Source organism: Erpetoichthys calabaricus, chromosome 3, assembly GCF_900747795.2.
Source record: "Erpetoichthys calabaricus chromosome 3, fErpCal1.3, whole genome shotgun sequence".
Taxonomy (NCBI): Eukaryota; Metazoa; Chordata; class Cladistia; order Polypteriformes; family Polypteridae; genus Erpetoichthys; species Erpetoichthys calabaricus.
This window is the reverse complement of record NC_041396.2, coordinates 154,036,348-154,057,082: the sequence shown is the minus strand read 5'-3', so window position 1 is coordinate 154,057,082 and position 20,735 is coordinate 154,036,348. Positions and strand designations below refer to the sequence as shown.

The window sequence follows — 20,735 nt, the reverse complement described above, 5'->3', positions numbered from 1 at the left end:
ATTTAAATTTAAAGTACTTAATTTTTCCAAATGAACCCTGCTTCCTTTTTCATCTTTCACATTAAATTTGCTGTTGAGAAACAAAACTTCTCAATTTAAGATCAATTCATTATTCCTGTGAAAAGTCTTTGTTATGTTGTTTTCAGTAGTATTTCGAATTAGTAATCAGACCTCTTATGTGGCTTACCTGCCTAGGCCCATCCAGAACTATGCGTACAATTTTATTTGCATTAATTATTTCACGCATCACTTCATCATAAACAATCTTCTACTACTGAAATATGTGGTGAATGCTTGGTCACAATTAAGCTATTGTACCAATGCACATACTATTCTCTCTCTCACTCACTCACTAAAATGATGCATTTGCCCATTCATTTTTAATACTGAAGTAAGCAGTTTACAACTGTGCGTCTCTTCAGTTCTGTGCTTCAATAAACAAGTTAGATACTATATCACTGATGGAATCTGCCAGATTATCAAAGAAGCATTATGAGTTGAGTCACTCAAGTGTCTGATTAATGCTTACGTTCTGAAAAAGATTAAATTATTAATTTTTAAAGTTCATATCTTTACCATTGCAAAGTTGCCACCAGTACAGAAACAGCCACTTTGTGTGTAATGTATCTCGATTTCTCTTTGCTACAAGTGACAGCCAGTCCAAATTTGGATGCCAGGTTAGCAGGGGCAGATAATGGACGAGTGGGTGGTTAACTATAGCAATCTTCCTCAGAGGAGGAATCCAAAAACTGTTTCCTCATGTTTATATGTATAGTGTACACTTTACGCATGAAACACTACTATGCAAATACTGCAAATTAGTTTGCTCTTAGCAACGTGTTTTATGCACTTCATAAACTGTAATGTGTTTTACATGTATTTCTAAAAATTAACAGTAATCTAGACATGTAAATTGATTATCAATAAAAATAAATTAACACACAAATTAAGATGCTGCATACTGTAAAGAATTGCATCAATTAATTATTGGTAAAATGGACTTTATTAAAAAAAAAAAAAAAAATCTTGCTGTATTAGTTCAAAAACCCATCAATGTTGATTAGCTTTAGTTATAAACTGATCTCACAAAGACAACATTTAACCTATGGCTCAGGATCTATTGGGACGGGGGAGAACACACCAAAAGTGAATGAATCTATAGCCAGCTCTTCTGACAAAGGAGAATGGTTGGGAGTGTGGGTTAAGAACAATATTTTTTTAAGCAAAAAGATTTTAAATACAATGATTAACAGTTAACAGCAACAGCATCACTTGTTATAAAATGAAATTTAACACTTACCAGGAGGAGGCTGTGATGTATTGAAACCTGGGCGTAAAAATGGAGGTGGAGGATGGCCATATCCTGGTGGTGGAAGAGTCATTGTCACAGGGAAAGCTGGTGGTACTAAACTGACTGATGGAACACCTTGAGCAACAGGAATCTGAAATATTTGAATGAAAAATTACAACAAATAAAGCTGAAACAATATGCTCCATCTTCTATTCTGAAAGATATAATGCTCTTTTGTAAGAATAGCTCAAGTCTTTTTTACTTTTTCTTTTTAATCAGAAAACACACAAGTCAAGTTGTGGAGCATGCACTGGTACAGTGCGTTGCCGCACCCACTAAACAACGAAACAACTCAGGATCCCAATTGGCAACCCCCCATGCAGACATGCGGCCCAATCCCACCCTCCGGAAATTACCCTCTATCTGCCGCAGCTAGGTGTTACGTGGGGAACCCTTTGGCCTGTTCCACCCACTCGGGTCCCCAACAATGAGGATCTTATGAGCTGGATCACCCTCGGGGAAACGCGCCACATGGCCGTAATGCCGTAACTGACGCTACCTCACAATGCAGGTAAATGTGCCTCATTCGGGACTCCATGAGCAACCGCTCATTCAACACAAAGTCAAACCAATGGTACCCAAGGATCTTCCCGGAGAGGCACAGAACCAAAGGAGTCCAGTCTTCGTCTCAGGTCACTGGATAGCGTCTATGTCTCACAACCATATAGCAAGACAGGAAGCACCAAGACTCTAAAGACTTAATCTTCGTCCTTTTGCATAGATATTGGGAAGCGCCACACACCCCTTTCCAGTGACCTCATGACCCCCCCATGCTCTCCCAATCAGTCTACTGACTTCATAGGAAGAGTCACCAGAGACATGAATGTCACTGCCTAGTTAAGTAAACCTCTCAACAAGGTCAGCATTCTCTCTGCAAACAGACACACTGTTGACGGCTGTGCCCAAGAGGTCATTAAAGGCCTGGATCTTGGTTTTTATCCAGGACACTTACAAGCCCAGACACTTAGACTCCTTGCTAAGTTTCTTGAGCGTCCCAATCACAGCCTCTATTGATGCCGCGAAGATCACAGCATCGTCAGCAAAGTCAAGATCCGTGAATCTTTCTTCACCAACAGATGCCCCATAGCCGCTGGACCCCATGACCTTGCCCAACACCCAGTCCATACAAGCACTGAACAATTGTTCTTGCTCCTAGAAAACACACAAGTGTTTTTAATTCTGTTTATCAAATAAGTCATTCTTCGCTCCCTCCAGGAGAGAATCACCCTATACCGATCACAGCTTCATCAAGGATTTTGATGTTTTCACACTGTGTAATCCACTCACTTAATGGACTCTGACCTCACTCCTGTCAGCTATCAATATTTCATATAGCAAATTTAGCAAAGCACACCATCATAAGTTTCTCTTCCTTGCACTAAATCTGCCATACAGAACAGTAACCATTAGAAAAATCTGTGCATAGAAGTGTTGTTGAAGTATCAAAATATTGTTAAGTATTTAAAATTAGTTCTTCAATACTCATTTTTCTAAGTATCGATTCAACAGCGTACATTACAAATGTCCTTCCAGTTCACCATGGCTCAAATTTCAGCCACATTTCCATTCACTCACTGGTGGTAATAAGATAGCAAATTCAGAAGCGTAAGGGCTTTCACCAGCATGCTTAAATCACAAAGAGAGCAGAATGAGTGGCGTCTGGAGATACTCTGGGCTATGTGGCAAATGAGGATGAAAAAAACTACAAGATATATGGCAAGCCTATATACATGATTTGCAAGCGAATCAGAATATTGCATTTCGTTTTCTAAATAACAGAAACAGTAATAAGAATAAATCTGTAAACTGTTTAAGGGAGGTGATGTTTAGTTTTGTTTTGTTTTTTGTATCCAGTTAAACATTTAAACGGGGTCTGAAATTATTTTTAAGAGAGAAAATCAGAATACTAGTCATATTAAAGAAAATGGGAGTAATAATATGAGCACAAGGAACACGAATAATTTCGTTCACTGAAAGAGAAGTTACCTTTGCCCTTTAATTAAAAGGGATGATACATGTACGACTGTGCACAGCAAACAAGCCTTTGTTTAGCAGAGCTGCCCACATTTTGAATAAGAAGAGTTACAAAATGCTTTTAATATGGAAATGCCCATATTAATAAGGAACAACTCAAGAGTGAAATTAGGTTTTTTTACTTGTAAACTTGTTAACTTGTTAGTTTTGTAGTTTATTGGTAAATATGAAAATTATACTGCATTAGAATTATGGGTTGTAATTAAGTCAAACCTTTTATTTTGTATTGGCTTTTTGTTAATGGCACATGTATATCCAAGACTGCTGTATGTTTACTATGGATAAATGCTTTATGTAATTTTTTTAATGAAATAAATTAAGTGATTTTAATAAGTTTAGTAAAACATTTTACTAACAATAACTGAACAATAAAGTCACAAAATTTTTTGTTAATAAAAATGAACAAACAACTGTGGTCTACATTTCTTTCATTGTAAAAATACCAAGTACAGCAGACCCCCGCAAAGTCGTGGTTCAGAGTTCGCGGCCTCACTCATTCACAGATTTTTCCTTAGAACCCAATAATTATTAGTGGAAACTGCAAATATCAAATATAAATTTTTATGACAATACTGTAATGTAGAGAGAACAGGAAGCAACTGTAGCGGAAATATGGCTTGGGATGGTGAAAATAGCCAACAGAATTTGAAACTGCGACTCCTAGCAGTCCCTGCAGTGGCTCTGATTGGTCTTCTGCCGAGGGTGCTGGGCCTATTGGGGGTCAAAGGATGTCAGCGTGGCTTTTAAAAAGGGGGCCGGTAACCAAAAGCAAAAAAAAAGTTTTTGTAATTTGTGTTTCAAGTTACTGTCTCTCTGCCTGCCTTCTGTTGTGTTACCTGTACTTATTCGTTTTGTCCTGGATCGTTTCGTGTTTGGTGTCTGCATTGTTTGCCTGTGTACATGAGGACTGTAAGTGGATTCATGGCCATCCTGCAAAGAAAGAAGCGCTCCTGAACCCATCTTTACCATTTCAGGAACTAGCGGTAGGACTTATCTTTACATTCCCATTCAACATGCGGATCTCTGGACTATCTATTTTCATCATTACATTTCATCCGTTGCCGTTTCTCATGATTTACTGTGTGTGTTTTGCTGGTGCTTTGTTGTATTTAATGTGTAATCGCTGTAAGGGGAACAGGGGTTGGTATCGTTTTCCTTTATTTAATTTGTTTTCATTACATTCTTTATTTGCTGTTTGATTACCAGATTGCTTTGTTTTGGTCTCCGTGTGTGCGGGTAGAGTCAAGGCTGGGTGGGTCCCTGGAATCTCCACCATAAAAATAAATAAATCGCCGTCTTGAATCGCTGGTGTGAATCTTAGCGGCACTGGACCGCTACAGTGTTATTCATTTTTCCTTGCTGCATCTCCAGCTGAGTGTTCTTGTGTTTTCCGTTTTGTTCCTCTTCACACTTAAACCGCCACAACCAGCTATAGTCGTTTCCCAGTGCTATTTGCAAGCACACAGGAGCTGACTTAAAAGCCTCAACAGCACCTGTCCTTTTTGGCCAATTGCTTTGCTTCTCCCTCCTCCCCCAGACATTCTCTGCTCCTGTTGGGGGTTGTGCTCCCCTATGAGGTTTGTCTATTCTTTAATCGATAACTAATTGCATACTGAGCTCATTTTACTTCTGAAAGAGACATGTTTGTTTGAAGTGTTTGAATAAAGTTCCTGTCTCTACAATCTCCTGTGTTTCTCTGCAATTCTGTGACCCAAGCGTGACACACTGCAGCCTCACTATCTCTGGGATTGAGACAGTGTCAGCGTTTACCTCTGTGTGTTGTGATGGACAACCGGCTACAGACTCCGGTCGCCACCCCCAGGCCGCTAGGAGGAGCCCTCCGGACCGCATGATGGTGCCCCGAGTTCCAGCAGGGCCTCATGGACTTTGTAGTTTCTATACACAGCCCTGCTGGATACCTTGGGGACCACCGGGAGTCGCTGTAGGGGGGCTAGTGGGCTCTTGTGTGCCCTATAACCCGGGAGTGCGTCAGCATCACGTGTCCGGAAGAAACGACGTGCTCCCGGGGTGAAGAAGAAGACTGTTTACCCTGACCCGGAAGGAAATGGACTTGTGGGTTGTGCCAGGAACTACTTCCGGGTCGGGAGATATAAAAGGACTATGGGAAAGCCCAGACACTGAGCTGAGCTGGGAGGTAGGAGGGCGAAGTGTCTGGGCGAGGAGGTATTGATTTTGAGAGAGAGTTAGTGTTTATATATGAGAGTGGTGTGGAGAGTGCTTTGTGCACGGTTTATTTATAAAATAAGGAATATTTATATTTTCACCTGGTCATCAGAGTGGTACCTGAGGGTTCAAGAGGTGGACAAAGGGCGATCTATTACAGTGTTTGCGTGCTGCCAGTTGAAGCGCAGTTGGCTCTGTGATTTACTTAATTTCTTCCATGGCAGTCAGTTGCATCTTGTACATATTGTTCCAGTAATTTTTAAAATAGTTTTTAGTTCACTAGCAGTGTGCAAAATGATCAGTTTTGCAGTAATTGTGATGCTCTTTGCATGGAAAAAAAATGTGTTATTAAAATTTCACTTTTTTTTTTTGTGAATTGTGACATTTATTTAAAGTGCAGCAAAAAAGTATTTGGAGTCCAAGGATGTATTAACCCCCCCAAGTACTGTATGTGGCAGTTTAAGGGTTAAAGCCCCAAGATGCCGCCGAAACGCCCTGCACCTTCTAAGGCTTCTGGAAATGAAAACGCACTTGCATGAATTACAGTACATATAGCGGTAACATCGGTATTTTACATCCTAGCACTGCGGGAGACATTGCAGTACAGTATTACAGGTTTACCTTTACATTCTTTTTTTTAGGTAATGTATTAACCCCTTAACCGCCCTCTGCCGGATATATCCGGCACCGTTGTTTTATTGCTAACGCCATACTGCCGGAATTATCCGGCACATTTGCCTGTGGTTATATGAATGCCTGGCAAGTAGTATAACTGACGGTTTGGCGTGGGTATTATTACTACGTTGTATTTCGAGAAGTCTGTGGTTGTTTTGGCCGGTCATGTGACGTGATTCGCATGTAACAGCTGTGAATATGGCGAAACGTAAACTGACTTCAAGTGAGGCTTTGCAGGCGATTTTGGACAGTTCTGATCATGATTGTAGCAGTTCTGAAGAAGATTTTAGCGACAATGATGAGCAGCAACGTGCGCTGCATGATACTGTGAATGAAGACGCATCGGATGACGGCGATGAGTGGGTGTATCCCCAGCATCTCAACTGGACTGCTGCCCGAGGTGAACTACCTTTTCTGCATCCGTTTGAGGCAACGTGTGGCTTTATTGTTGATGTAAACAATTACACTGCTGAGCAGTTTTATGAGCTGTTTGTGTCACCTGATTTGATCAGACATTTTGTTCATCAGACAAATCTGTATGCAGCACAGTTTATTGAGAAAAATCCCAATTTACCTCCACATTCCCGTGTTCGTGCTTGGTTTGACACTGATGAAAACGAAATGAAAAAATTCATTGGGATTTTGATGTTGATGGGAATAATCAGAAAACCAGATATTGAGATGTACTGGTCTACAGATCCTATGTATGCAACACCTATTTTTGCAGCTGTCATGACACGTAACCGATTCTCTTTGCTGCTGAAATTCTTTCATTTGAATGACAACAGAAATGAGCCAGATAAGAAAGATCCAAACCGCGACCGCTTGTTCAAGCTACGTCCTTTGATTGATCATTTATTTGAAGCATTTCAGTTGCCCTACATGCCAGGACCGTCAGTTGCAGTTGATGAAAGTTTATTGTTGTGGAAGGGCCGCTTACAGTTTTGGCAGTATCTACCATTGAAAAGGGCACGGTTTGGTATCAAGATGTTTTGCTTAGCTGAGAATTCAGGTTATATTTATAGATTTCGTGTATACACTGGCAAAGAGGATCCTATGAGTAGTATTTCAGCAGTGTTGCCAGATGAATGTAAGGACTTTGGACTTTCAGAAAAACGCTGTCGTGTCTGTTCAAAGAAGGGTCAGCGTAGAGACGTCAAGACCTTCTGCTCAAAGTGTCCCAGCAATCCAGGACTTTGTGCAGTTCCCTGCTTTGGCCTGTGGCACAGCAAACTCAAATACTGGGAATGAAACTATGATTGACTGAACTACTTTTGACTTTTGAATTACTTTTGACTGTTCTGTTTAGTAGTAGACAACAAATCCAGAAGCCTGAGAAAAGGTACATTTTGTGTTTTATTATGTGTTTGCCCATTTCTAGAACTTGCACAACATTTAGTGGTCAATACTGCTTGAATAAATGTAAAAAATGTAAAAAAAATGTAAAAAAGTAAAAAAACGAAAATTGTTCAGATTTTGCCTGGCGTGGGGAATATTTAGGGAGTTGGCAGTTAAAGGGTTAAGCTGAACTTGAAATTAAAGTGTTTTGAGGGAATATTTAGGGTTTAAACTATAAAAATAAGCATTTTTTTTAACCACATCCAAAATTTGCAGTTTTTCACAACTTGCGGGTGCTCTAGTAACGTAACCCCCGCAAATTTTGGGGGTGTACTGTATAACACTTTTACATGGAATATGAAGCTTGTGTACAGCTAGATAGTTTAGCATAATTATGTTTATAAATGAGAACAAGTAAGTGTATAAAATCTGCTATCAGAATAAGAAATCAGACAAGTCTAATGAATTTGAAACAGCAATCAGTATCAGCTGTAAAAATCCTGATATGTGCATCCTTAATTTTAAACCTAAAAACAAATGAAGGGGTAAAGCCATTCTGCTTAGAAGAATAAATTATTGCTAGTTTAAAAGGTAGCTTCACTATATTATATAAAATCAATCAATCATATATATTTAAAATTAACATGTAAGGGGAAAAAAAATCTAACCTGAACAGGTAACATAGTAACTGGCTGAGTGAAGATTTCTGCTTGGGTGGTGGTGAGAGTGGTAGTTTCTGTGGTCACAGTCTGGCTGGTATTTTCCTTTGCTGGCTCACAACTTTTTACTGCCTCCCACTCTAAAAATATCAATACATATCAACAGTTAGCAATACAGAGAATACATTAGAAATTCACAGAGATGTTTTCCAAATCTTTCAGAGAAATGCAAATACTAGAATGTTGTGAGTGAAGCTGAGGTTAACGAGCATATACTTTTCAAAGAAGCAATTTACAGAAACTTATTCAGAAGTCAATCTGTTTTTACTGCATACTGCACGCAAAACTTCACATTCAGTTCCACCAACCAACTTTTAATTTGATTAAAATCAAAAACAATTAAATGATTAATATACAGATAAAAAATATATTTGGCTTGTGGTACCCAGACACTATCTTACCTCAACCATATATCACTTAAACCAACAATTCAGACCTAAGATAATTATGTTAAAAAATCATCAAATGTTGCATGAAAATGTGGTGCCTGCGTTTACATTCACCAAAAAAATACATGATGCCTGCAATATCATCAGATTTCTTTTATGGAAACGTATCTGTCAGTGCAAATAAATTTTATTTAACTATTGAAGAAAAATAAACTATGGACAGCTTTCAGAAAGGTACCCCAAACACCTTAAAATATATATTTACAACTACACAGGGACCTGTAGTTTCATATATACTGTAAGTTACCTTTAAGTAATTAACTACCATTCTTTTATTTTTCTTAATTTTTCATTTACTATTGCATCCCTTGAATTTTAGGTTAAATAATTGATTGCATTAAGGAGGAAATTAGGGATGCTTGGCTAACTTAAAATTTTCCATAATTTTCTATTATAGAATTAGTTCTGCTACATGTTGTTTCACCATGTATCATAGTATGCATAGTATGTAGCATTGTATGGCAGGGACTACCCATATTATAAAATAATGAAAGAACTATTAAAGAAACACTTTCTCTTAATTATTAAACGATAAATATTACATAACTTTAACATAATTGACTGTCCATTTCCTGACAAAAGACAAAGCTGAATTAGTTTTGAACTTCAGTTACATGTTCTAGTCTACATAAGCTGGTAAAAACAATGTACAGGTATGTGCATTTCAGGTCAAACTGACAGTGGGTTACACAGGTGTGAATTCATTAAAGGATATGTTCAGTTTTTTTTAAATGGAAGTTATTTCTTCACAAAATTGGTATATATGCATTTGCCACGAGAAATTGTACTCCATTTTCTATAAATTTTAAAATACTCCTTGTCGAAACTGGCGTTTAACCAGGCTTGGGTACAACAAGAAAAAAGTACCAAAACATAACAAACAATTAAATTTTTCAAGCCAAGACAGCTATCAAGTATTGACTTCTGTCTCAGAGTTACACCCAGAGGAGTGGTTTCGTCTCAAAAGATAAAAATCACAGTAAACTTTTCAGCCAAGAGGTTGGATTTCTTTTACATTTACTTCTGTATTTATGTGAGAACTCACAAAATAGATAACATATCCTTATCTCCAGATAAATAGTATCAGGAACATGCAGTAAAATAATTACTTTCAGATCCCTTTTCTTGTCACTAGCATGTTCCGTAAACACGGAAGGCATGTTTTCTTTAATCAAAACTCAAACAGAACGTATTAGGTAAGTTTTAGGTTTTTATTTTTCTGGTGGTGCTTCGTGCCTCATTGTCTCTATTGTAAAGTGCTAGTGAGAGCAAGACATTATTTTTTATTTTTTTTTTATAAGTTATAGAAAAGGCTGGAACACAATTTCACACAAATGTATATATACTACGTTTGTGACAAAATAACTTTGATTTGGAAAAATACCGAACTTACCAAACATACAGTAAGCATAAAGTCCATTTCAAAATTGTAACCGGTTCCAGTTTTAGTAAGCACAATGCAAGAAAATAAGGTTGAAAAATTCTATCCCAGGACTGACTTACGCTAATTAAATATATGTCACTGAGCACTAACTAATGTATGTAACATCATTTTGTTATTCTATATCTAGGTAAAAAAAAAAAAAGCTTCAGGCTCATCTGGTTAAAACTAACTGGAATATAGATGCTGCACAATTATTAAAATTTATGGACATTTTGTAAGTGAAAGCCTATAAGAGGTGATTTAAAAAGATTGAGCGTTTAGATGCGTTTATGGATGTTAGGAAATAGAAAAATATAAATAAAGCACAGTATAAAACTACAAAATCCACAAATGTTAAATGCTTCCCAGTTCTCAAAAATATACTGCCGAACTGGGAATTACATACTTTCATCACTCAAGTTTCATTTTCCTTCTTTTTTCAACATTTGAATGTGATTACATTTCCTAAAGAAAAAGCTACCCTCACTAATTAACAAGTGTACTCTTACCATTGTTCACTGTCTCTTGGTCAATAATTCCTCCCTCAGCAAAACCATCAAGGTCATCCACTTTGACTTTCTCCCAAGGTATATACGTTACTCCAAGATCAACATCCCAAAATTGTTTATACTCCTGCTTTACTCCTTTGTTAAGTGCCCATGCAATCTGCAGACACACAATAAATTCTGTCAGGACATCAACAAAAAGAAAAAAAAAATGAAATGTTTGTATACAAAGTAAGAATTAAACAAAACTGCTAATATACCTTTATGATTTTGGAACCAATTTTGTAATTTCCAGTGCTAAGCTTCTGTCTGGCTCGAAAAGCATCTTGTCTGTGAACCATGCATATGTATGCACATCCTCTGGGAGGAATCATCTGAAATCATATGGGTAAAAAAAGAGGGAGAGAGAAAGCAAACAGTTAGTTCAAAAATAAAAAATGTAAATAACTATTATACTACTAAAATTTAACTAGACAATTACATCAACAAGTGAAAATATTTAATAGGACAGTAACAATGTGTTTTATAATACCAGTAGGGTAAAAATGTATACCTAGAAATGGATTTCAAGGAATTAGTCTTCCTTAAAAACATTTTTCTGTATTGAATATTTTTATTATACATTTTATTTGAGTTCAAATTAACAAGCATTTTATCTACTACTTTTGAGACAATAATTTAAACATTAGCCTTTAATATTTCAGTCTAGTTTGGAAAACACTTAAAGCAGAAAAAGTATATTGAAAATTTTATACATGTACAAACAAATTTTTGCCTTTTGAAAAGAGTCAGTAATTGTAAGTGGACAACTTTACAAGTTTTGTTTGTATTCTTTTCTGTGAAAATAATTAAACAACAGATAAAAGTTAAATGAAAGGGAAATACACAAATTCAGGAAAGTCACATAATGATTAACTCTATTAAGTGTACTTCATACATAGTGCTTCCTTTTTAAGGATTTCAACCCCCTATCCCACCTACCAAACACCTGAAATACTTGGACAGCAAGCTTTATATGGTACTAGTGCTGGGCAATATTGATAAAATTCAATACGACAAGATTTACTCACTATATCACAATATTTATTGATATTTAAATATATGTTAATAAAGATAATACTAAGCCTGCAAACCGCCAGTTATTAACAGTATGTCAATTATAAGTTTTACAAACTTTAGAAACTATTTAAAGATTCATCCTGACCCCCAAAAAAACCTGCTCAATCAAGTAAACAGATACTTTACTTCCCCATACTGATATTTTCAAGGATGGATATAAACAGTATGGTCAAAACAGATGACCAAGCAAAAAACAATGTGAGTGTGTGTGTTCTAATGCAGCCATAAACATGTGCTTTTACTGATCCAGTATTCTGACACCTGTCAAAGATTGTGGGGCAGAACAGCAAGCTTATCTATACTGTCAGGGTTGAGTGATGCTCTGTGTCAAGTAACAATATTTCCACTTGTGCTAAGGGCCTGTGGTGCACAACAGAAGATGGCTTGATGTTGATTACTTAGAAGTAATCTCAGTTATTTAATCTTGTTTTTCTGGTTGTTATTCTTTATTTGTATTGACTATTCTTGCACATAATTGGGCCAGGTGACAATTTTGTTCTGCTGTGCACTGCTGTGTGTGGTTTTAAATGACAAGGTTAACTCTGACTTGACTCATAACTTACAGATCATGTCTATCCTGGCATGTATAGCAAGCTTCTTTACAGAGCAATGCTGCTAACAGAAATAACCGTAGCAAACACTAGTTTCATTAGACAGTTTTTGTGGTTTATATTTACGTGTCTTGCTTGAAAAAGTGCTACTACAAAAACTGACAGAATAATATTCCTTCTAAAAATAGGTAATATATCGTACTTTAACATCATACCACAAATAGACAGGATTCAGTTATACATGCCATGTTCTCATCTTGTTTTTTTGTTTTTTTTGTTTAAAAAACATACTTCAACTGGTTTGTGAAATATGGAGGCTTTGACCATGCAGCATTTGGGTAAGCCATGGTAGATTAGTCAAACATTTATTGTACGATGAAGTCAGAAATACTAATGATAATTTCACTCTCGACATTAAATGTTTAAAAACTCAAACATACGCACAAATTTATATATACTGTATATCTAAACTCTCTCGAAATCGTGTATTATCATGTAATGCTTATTTTTCTTCAAAGCCGTACATCATATAGTATACATCCATATGTCACTTTTTCGTCTTCATTAGGTGAATACAATATCATACTCTCATGTCAATACAACCAACTTAATTAGCATATGTCAAACAAAATACCTGTCAACAAATTAAGTCTATGTAATGGCATACACTTACAAATTGTAAATCTACATAAATTAAATTGTCAGCAAAAGCATGACTGGTAATTATGTAGGAAAAGTTGTATTCCTTCCACGTATTAAATTAGATACTGGCAATAGTTCAGCAAGTAGATTACCATTTCCAACTATAAATAAATCTCTGGGCCAGAGTTTTGACCATGTTGGAATATACTTGTGGACCTACTATACACATACACACACATATATATATTAGCAGCTGGAGATCCACAAAGGGAGAAAAAATGAATCACGTATCAAAGTAGTTTTTATTCCTGAGCTTTCAGCCCCTACCAGGAGCCTTCATCAGAGGACAATGCTTAGGCATACAAGAATCAAAGGCAATATATATTATATATATATATAATGTATGTATATATGTGTGTGTATATGTATGTGTGTGATATATATATCATATATCTTATATACATATACAGTGGTACCTCGGTATACATCCTTAATCCGTTCCAGATCCTTTGACTTATACCAAACAGGACGTATACCAAACAAATTTTTCCCATAAGAAATAAAGGGAAAATGATTAATCCGTTCCCATGAAAAAAAATCCTATTGTTATTGGAATATTATACATTGATGGGGTTGTATAAAATAATTTAAACACTGCTCAATACTAAAATACATAAATACAAAAGCAATTAGATGAAATAAATTAAAATTAAACCTCACTTTACTTTTTAATAACGTCTTTGTTTTTCACAATCATAGATACCGCCGTTCTCAGCATACGGTACACAGCAGCCATGTCCCAGATACGCATGCCACCTTCATACTTTTCAACAATCAATTCAAATTTATGCAAAAAAACACAAAATCATGTGAAAATTCACAGAGTTATAGCGCGGGTTGTTCACTGAATGCTAGCAACTGGCGTACTGACGCTCGTGGGCAGCGTAGGGCAGTACGCGGTGTGACGATGCAGGTCCGCTCCACGCTCCCATACATCCTTACGGGGAGCCCTGAACCCGACAGTGTCGGTAACGTAACCGAGATGAGCTGACAAATGAGGACAATTCTCAAATGAAGCCAGGGGATAGTGCAAGAATGCCAAGTGCTTTTATTTAAAACAAAAATCAGTGTCCAAACAAAAAGTGCAGTGCATCTGGTTTCAATAAATAATTATTTAATAAATATCCATAAAAACAAGTGTTCTGTGGGGATAAAAACAACAATAAATAAATCCGATAAAATCCGAGGTTAAAAATGCAGTCTCACTCTTCCCGATCACAGCCCACCTATGCAGGTGCGACTCACTCCAACTACCTCATTAACTTCCCCACGGTAGTGCAATCGCGCCCACGGAGAACGACAAGGCTATACGGGTTAAAACCTGGCCCTTTTTATGAAGCTGCAGACCCGCTTTACCACACAAGTCGTTTTCCAAACGAAGGTCGTATACCAAGCAAAATGTTTCGCGTCCAAACAGGACGTATACCAAGTTGGACTTATTACTAAGCAGATGTATACCGAGGTACCACTGTGTATTATATATATATATATATATATTAGTGCATCCGGAAAGTATTCACAGCGGATCACTTTTTCCACATTTTGTTATGTTACATTTTTTTCATCACAATTCTACACACAACACCCCATAATGACAATGTGAAAAAAGTTATCTTGAAGTTTTTGCAAATTTATTAAAAATAAAAAAACTGAGTTTTGTACATGTTCAGTCTCTCCCTGTGCATTTCCTGTGCAGCGAGCAAGAGAGGCAGCGCGAGAGAGAGAGAGAGAGACACAGACACACAGGCAGCGAGAAAGAGAAGAGACGCAGACACACAGGCAGTGCGAGAGAGAGAGACGCAGACACACAGGCAGTGCGAGAGAGAGAGCTGGACGCATAAGGTAGGAACGCAGTTAAAGAATGCACAGGGCTTGATTTTGTTTTCACTTCTGTTTATAGCGATCGGTTTGTAGTGTGCATTGTTGCAATGTTACTTTTCTTGGTGGTTTATTAAATTACGGATTTTTTCAAATGTTCATTTTTTCCCTGTGCTTAAAATTCCTTAAAAAAAAGTGTTTTTAGCCAGCGGTTGGTAGCGCTATAGCGCAAACTACTGCAGTGTTAGTTTCCTCTGTTGTTCAAGTTTTTCTCAGTGTTATTCAATGTTTTTACATTTAGTTTACTTTTACGCTGTGCATTCTATGGTTTAATTAACTATATTTGTGCTTAAAAACTCAAAAAATATATGTATTTACATACAGTTCGTATGGTCTGGAACGGATAAATTGAATTTACATACAATCCTATGGGGGAAATTGCTTCAGTTCATGACCAAATCGGTTTACGACCAGAGTTTTGGAACGAATTATGGTCGTGAACCGAGGTTCCACTATATATATACATTGGAACCTCGAGATACGATCACCTCTGTATACGAGAAATTCAAAATACGAGGAAAGTATGAGCGAAAAATTCAGATCTAAATACGAGCATTGGCTCACGTAACGAGCCACGAGCCAGGCTGTGGGTATAGCTCGCGGCTTAGCAAGGGGGCGTGGTAGCAGTTGCGAGCCGCGATCTGCGGTGTCTGCGTTTCTCACTTAAGTGCACAGGTGGGAAACTGCCCACATCCATGATTGTTCCTGTGGCTGATGGGCTGCAGCTGCCATGTCCTCCCCGCATATATAGAGAAGCGCGAGCCGGTTAAGGGGGAGAAAAAGTAAAAGAAAAGAGAGAGAGAGAGAGAGAGAGAGAGAGAGAAGGCAGGCAGACAGACAGACAGACAGACAGACGGGCGGGCGGGCAGGCAGACAGACAGGCAGGCAGGCAGGCAGGCAGGCAGGCTCGCGTGTAGCTGAACAGGCGAGCCAAACAGCTGAAGCAGGACGGTGTAGAGAAGGTCAGCTGCATTAAGAGCGCAGGTGAGACGCTAACAGAGAAGAAGCACCGGCGATTGTCATCTGTTTTTTAAAGACGCCATCCTTTTGACGTTTTAACCTCGTGTTAAAGGATTGTTATTCTTGTGTATTTTAAACCTCCACTTCACAACTGTTTTAAGGATTATTTATTTAAAGATTTATTGAATGCTCTACTGCACTTTGGACACCTGTTTTGATTCTTTTAATAATCAGTTATATTATTTACCAGTGTTATTTATTAAAGGTAGACTACAGTATATATAATTTATCAGTGTTATTTGTTAGGAAAATTGATTTTTATGTTAATATATTTGGGGTGCGGAACGGATTAACTGGATTTCCATTATTTTCAGTGGGGAAGTTTGTTCTAGATACGAGAAATTCGCTATACAAGCTCAGTTCTGGAACGAATTAAACTCGTATCTAGAGGTTCCACTGTATTTTATATATATATATATATATATATATATATATATATATATATATATATATATATATATATATATATACATACATACACACATACTCCATCTTTTATGTTAGTTTCCATTTTATCACAAGAGAACATATCCATATTAATCAAATGGTGCTATTCCTTTTAACTTATTTGCCTGAACATCGCATGGGCTGACTGCTAGTATTAAGTGTGCATGCAAGACACAATCGTAGACTGATTTAAGTGAGACACTCCTTAACATTAGTATTTTTAAGCAACTTGGTCAATATTTTTAAAGCCAGCTGTACAAGCCTCCCAAAAATATTTAGCGGCATATCTTTAACTACAAAATAACTGTCAATTATGCATCTGTAATTGTAAAGTCACTTGAGCACTGAGCACTTAAGAAAACTCCATTGTTGCCACCTTATTCAGCCTTAGGCCCGGTTTATACTTCACGCTCAGAACGTGTACGTGCGCACACACATCATGGCTGTCATGCATTCCCAGCATTCATTTGACACATCCTCAGAAATTAATGTGACATGCGAGAGCTGAAGTACCAGCAAAAAGACAGGGTGGGGGGATGCACAATGTGATAAAGTTGAAACGTGACATCAGAGTCTCTGTTTACTATCTACATGTGAGAGAAAGCTGTTTTGTAGATTATACAGGATTGATGTGTGTGCATCGATGTTTGATGAATGTTCGATGTGCTGAAGCAAAATACCAACATACAAATGCATTTGTGGTGCTTTTATATTCAGGCATCGCATATTCCCCATCGTAATTACACAATACATTTTAAAGGTCTCACATACCATCTTCTGTGCCGTCTATTTTTTTCCCACCACCTTCACAACAGCATCAGAATGTACGGTGGCGTATTTGAGCCACAGAGGAAAAAAAAAGCTAGGGGGACACAGTGAAAAGGTGTATTTTGTGATAAAAGTGGAAATTTTGGCTTAAATCTCAAAATGTTCACTTTAATCACATAGATTATTTTCTCATTGAAGTAGACGTCATAAACATCATCTTAAAACGGACCCAATTGTTAATCGCTATGTGCTTCTGGGGCTTCCTCCTGCATTGACATCAGCAGCAATAAATAATCAATAATGTTAATAATTACACATGTGGGGGTGGAACGGTGGCAGAATGGTAGTGCTGATGTCCCGCAGGGAGTCCAGTCCCTGGTGTTCCCTACCTGGAGTTTGCATGTTTTCCTGGTGGGTTTCCACAGTGTGCTTCGGTTTCCTTCCAAAGATATGCAGGTTTGGGGATTTGATGATGCTAGTGTATGTGAGTGCTTGTATTCACTTTACAATGAGCTGATGCCCCATCCAGGGATTGTTTCTGCCTTGTGCCTAATGTTAACTGGAATGGGTACATCCTTGGATTGATGGATTTAATCATTAAATGTCCATCCTTTTCAGAGATATTGTGGCAGAATGTAATGGATGTAATAGGTAATTAACAACACAGCGAAGCTGAACCTGTTCTCACCATGACCACCTCTCGCACTGCCACCTGGTGGAATCTTCCATATTAACATAAAGTATGCATGTAAGTATAAACAGTACAACACTTGCGTAGCAGTAGTGTCCATAGGTGCACACGTCCATAATTATACACAAGAAAATAAATGGTAATCTAGCAAATAAACAAGAATCAGTTTAATTTGACTAATTTACAGATCTAAATTAGATAGACAGACTATGCAATTTAATTTCTTTATGCAGAGATAATGTAAAATGCTCCATATAAATAAACAAAACCAATAATTTTTTATGGCTGTTTTGTAATAAAACTCAAATTAGATCTATACATACACTTTCTAATTTCTTTTCTCTATCACATCTGATCACAAATCAAATCTAGCGACAAAGAGGCTCTTAAGGAAGCACAGCAAGTATTAAACAAAAAGTTGAGTGTAAGAAAACACTTTTGGAAAGGAATCCAGCAATTCAGGGCTCAGGTGCTACAAGGTGATGGGGACAAAGATAACTCCCTGAACCAAACTTTTTAATAGATTATCCCTTCCAAAAATCAGTCTCCCCACACCATCTCTACAACATCAACAACTCCTACCATATCAATTGGAATGGCCAGTGACAGGTCCACCTCTGACCATCAGTACGGGCTGTCTAAAACCGAAGACCAAGTAAGGAAACAACTACGGATGGTACAGAGATGAAAAGCTACAGGAACAAACGGATTTAGTCCTCAAGTTCTTAAAGCCCGCGTTGACCAACTGTGTTGTACTCGGTCCCTAAAGCTCCAGAAAGTGCAGCAGCTGTAGAAAACACCCTGCATTGTTCCTATTGGAAGGAAGGTGGACACCTCTTCACCTAATGACTTCAGACCAGTGGACGTTACTTCTCACATCATGATGACCTCTGAGAGGCTGTTCCTGGACTGCACAAGTTCACTTGTGGTAAACCACCTGAACCCATTGCAATTAGCTTATCGAACAAAGACTGGAGTGAAGGATACAATTATCAATCTGCTCTACAAGGCTTATTTTCACCTGGAGAAAGCTAACAGTGCTATTAGGATTAAGTTTATCAATTTCTCCAGTGCCTTCAATACCATCCAACCATGCCTGTTAAGGGGTAAGCTCAGAGATAAGTAGATGGATGAGCCTACAGTATCCTTGATAAAGGACTTTCGGGGAGACTTCAGTTTGTGAGATTCAAGGATTGTGTTTCTGATACGGATGTGAGTAACACAAGGAACAGACCTGTCTCATTTTACCTTTACTCTTTACCCCTCAGACTATAACACCAGATCATGTCATTTGCAGAAACTCTCAGATAATTCTGCACTTATAGAGTGTAGTGAAAGGGGGAAAGGCAGAGTATGGTAGTCAGGTGGATAACTTATTTCTTGGTGCAAAGAGAACTGTCTTCACATCAATACCAACAAAACCAAAGAACTGGTTATTGACTTCCGCCGCACCACAGAGTCTCTGAGTCAGCTCAATAGTCAGGAAGTGGATGTAGAGGTGGAACACTCCTACAAGTACCCAGGGCTCCAAATCAATGACAGGTTGACCTGGTCACATAACACAGAGGCACTATACAGGAAAGAGTAGGGCAGGCTCTTTTCTATTAGAAGACTGCATTCTTTTAATGAGGGTAGTAACATACTTCACATCTCCTAAAAGTTTGTGACAGCCATTGTCATTTCCTAAGCTGTGGTCAGCTATGCCAGTAACATCATCATCAAATCAACAAGCTAATTAAAAGGGCTGACTCAGTTATGGGATGCACTCTTGACCCTGGACGTAGTGACAAAAGAGAATTAAAACAAAACTGAGTTCCATTATGAACATTGCTGCACATCCTATCTCTGACACTGAGCACCTTTCAGGATAAGTGTGTCAAGAAATGTTACTGGGCTCCTTTAAACCAACAGCAGCACAATGCCTCATTGTGACTGACTGACATGGCAGAAGTTTTCTTCGTTTTCAGTCACTCTGGTGTGTGTTCAGACCATATTGTGTGTGTATATCTATATTTATTAACCTAAGTATTTATTTAAAACGATTCTGTAATTTTACATTGCTCCATTAAAAACTATTTACAGTGCATCTGGAAAATATTCACAGCGCATCACTTTTTCCACATTTTGTTATGTTACAGCCTTATTCCAAAATGGATTAAATTCATTTTTTTCCTCAGAATTCTACACACAACACCCCATAATGACCATGTGAAAAAAGTTTACTTGAGATTTTTGCAAATTTATTAAAAATAAAAAAATTGAGAAAGCACATGTACATAAGTATTCACAGCCTTTGCCATGAAGCTCAAAACTGAGCTCAGGTGCATCCTGTTTCCCTGATCATCCTTGAGATGTTTCTGCAGCTTAATTTGAGTCCACCTGTGGTAAATTCAGTTGATGGGACATGATTTGGAAATGCACATACCTGTCTATATAAGGTCCCACAGTTGACAGTTCATGTCAGAGCACAAACCAAGCATGAAGTCAAAGGAATTGTCTGTAGACCTCTGAGACAGGATTGTCTCGAGGCACAAATCTGGTGAAGGTTACAGAAAAATTTCTGCTGCTTTGAAGGTCCCAATGAGCACAGTGGCCTCCATCATCCATAAGTGGAAGAAGTTCGAAACCACCAGGACTCTTCCCAGAGCTGGCTGGCCATCTAAACTGAGCGATCGGGGAAGAAAGGCCTTAGTCAGGGAGGTGACCAAGAACCCGATGGTCACTCTGTCAGAACTCCAGAGGTCCTCTGTGGAGAGAGGAGAACCTTCCAGAAGGACAACCATCTCTGCAGCAATCCACCAATCAGGCCTGTATGGTAGAGCGGCCAGACGGAAGCCACTCCTTAGTAAAAGGCACATGGCAGCCCGCCTGGAGTTTGCC

General features: G+C 37.9%; 1 protein-coding gene across 38 annotated transcripts in view; it reads right to left on the bottom strand.

Moving 5' to 3' along the window:
- The window catches only part of scaf8 (SR-related CTD-associated factor 8), a 314,948-nt gene that overhangs the window by 91,848 nt on the left and 202,365 nt on the right, over positions 1 to 20,735 (bottom strand). For 24 of the 38 annotated variants that reach the window (XM_051925164.1, XM_051925173.1, XM_051925188.1 and 21 more), the window contains exons 15-18: positions 10,940 to 11,053; positions 10,683 to 10,839; positions 8,251 to 8,381; positions 1,301 to 1,442 (exon numbers count right to left, since the gene is read on the bottom strand). The exons of 10 other annotated variants lie outside the window; for them this stretch is intronic. In XM_051925164.1, coding sequence (XP_051781124.1) covers positions 1,301 to 1,442; positions 8,251 to 8,381; positions 10,683 to 10,839; positions 10,940 to 11,053 — 544 coding nt within the window. The remainder of the gene's footprint in view (positions 1 to 1,300; positions 1,443 to 8,250; positions 8,382 to 10,682; positions 10,840 to 10,939; positions 11,054 to 20,735) is intronic. 4 more of the 38 variants (XM_051925161.1, XM_051925190.1, XM_051925174.1 and 1 more) reach the window with 3 other exon arrangements.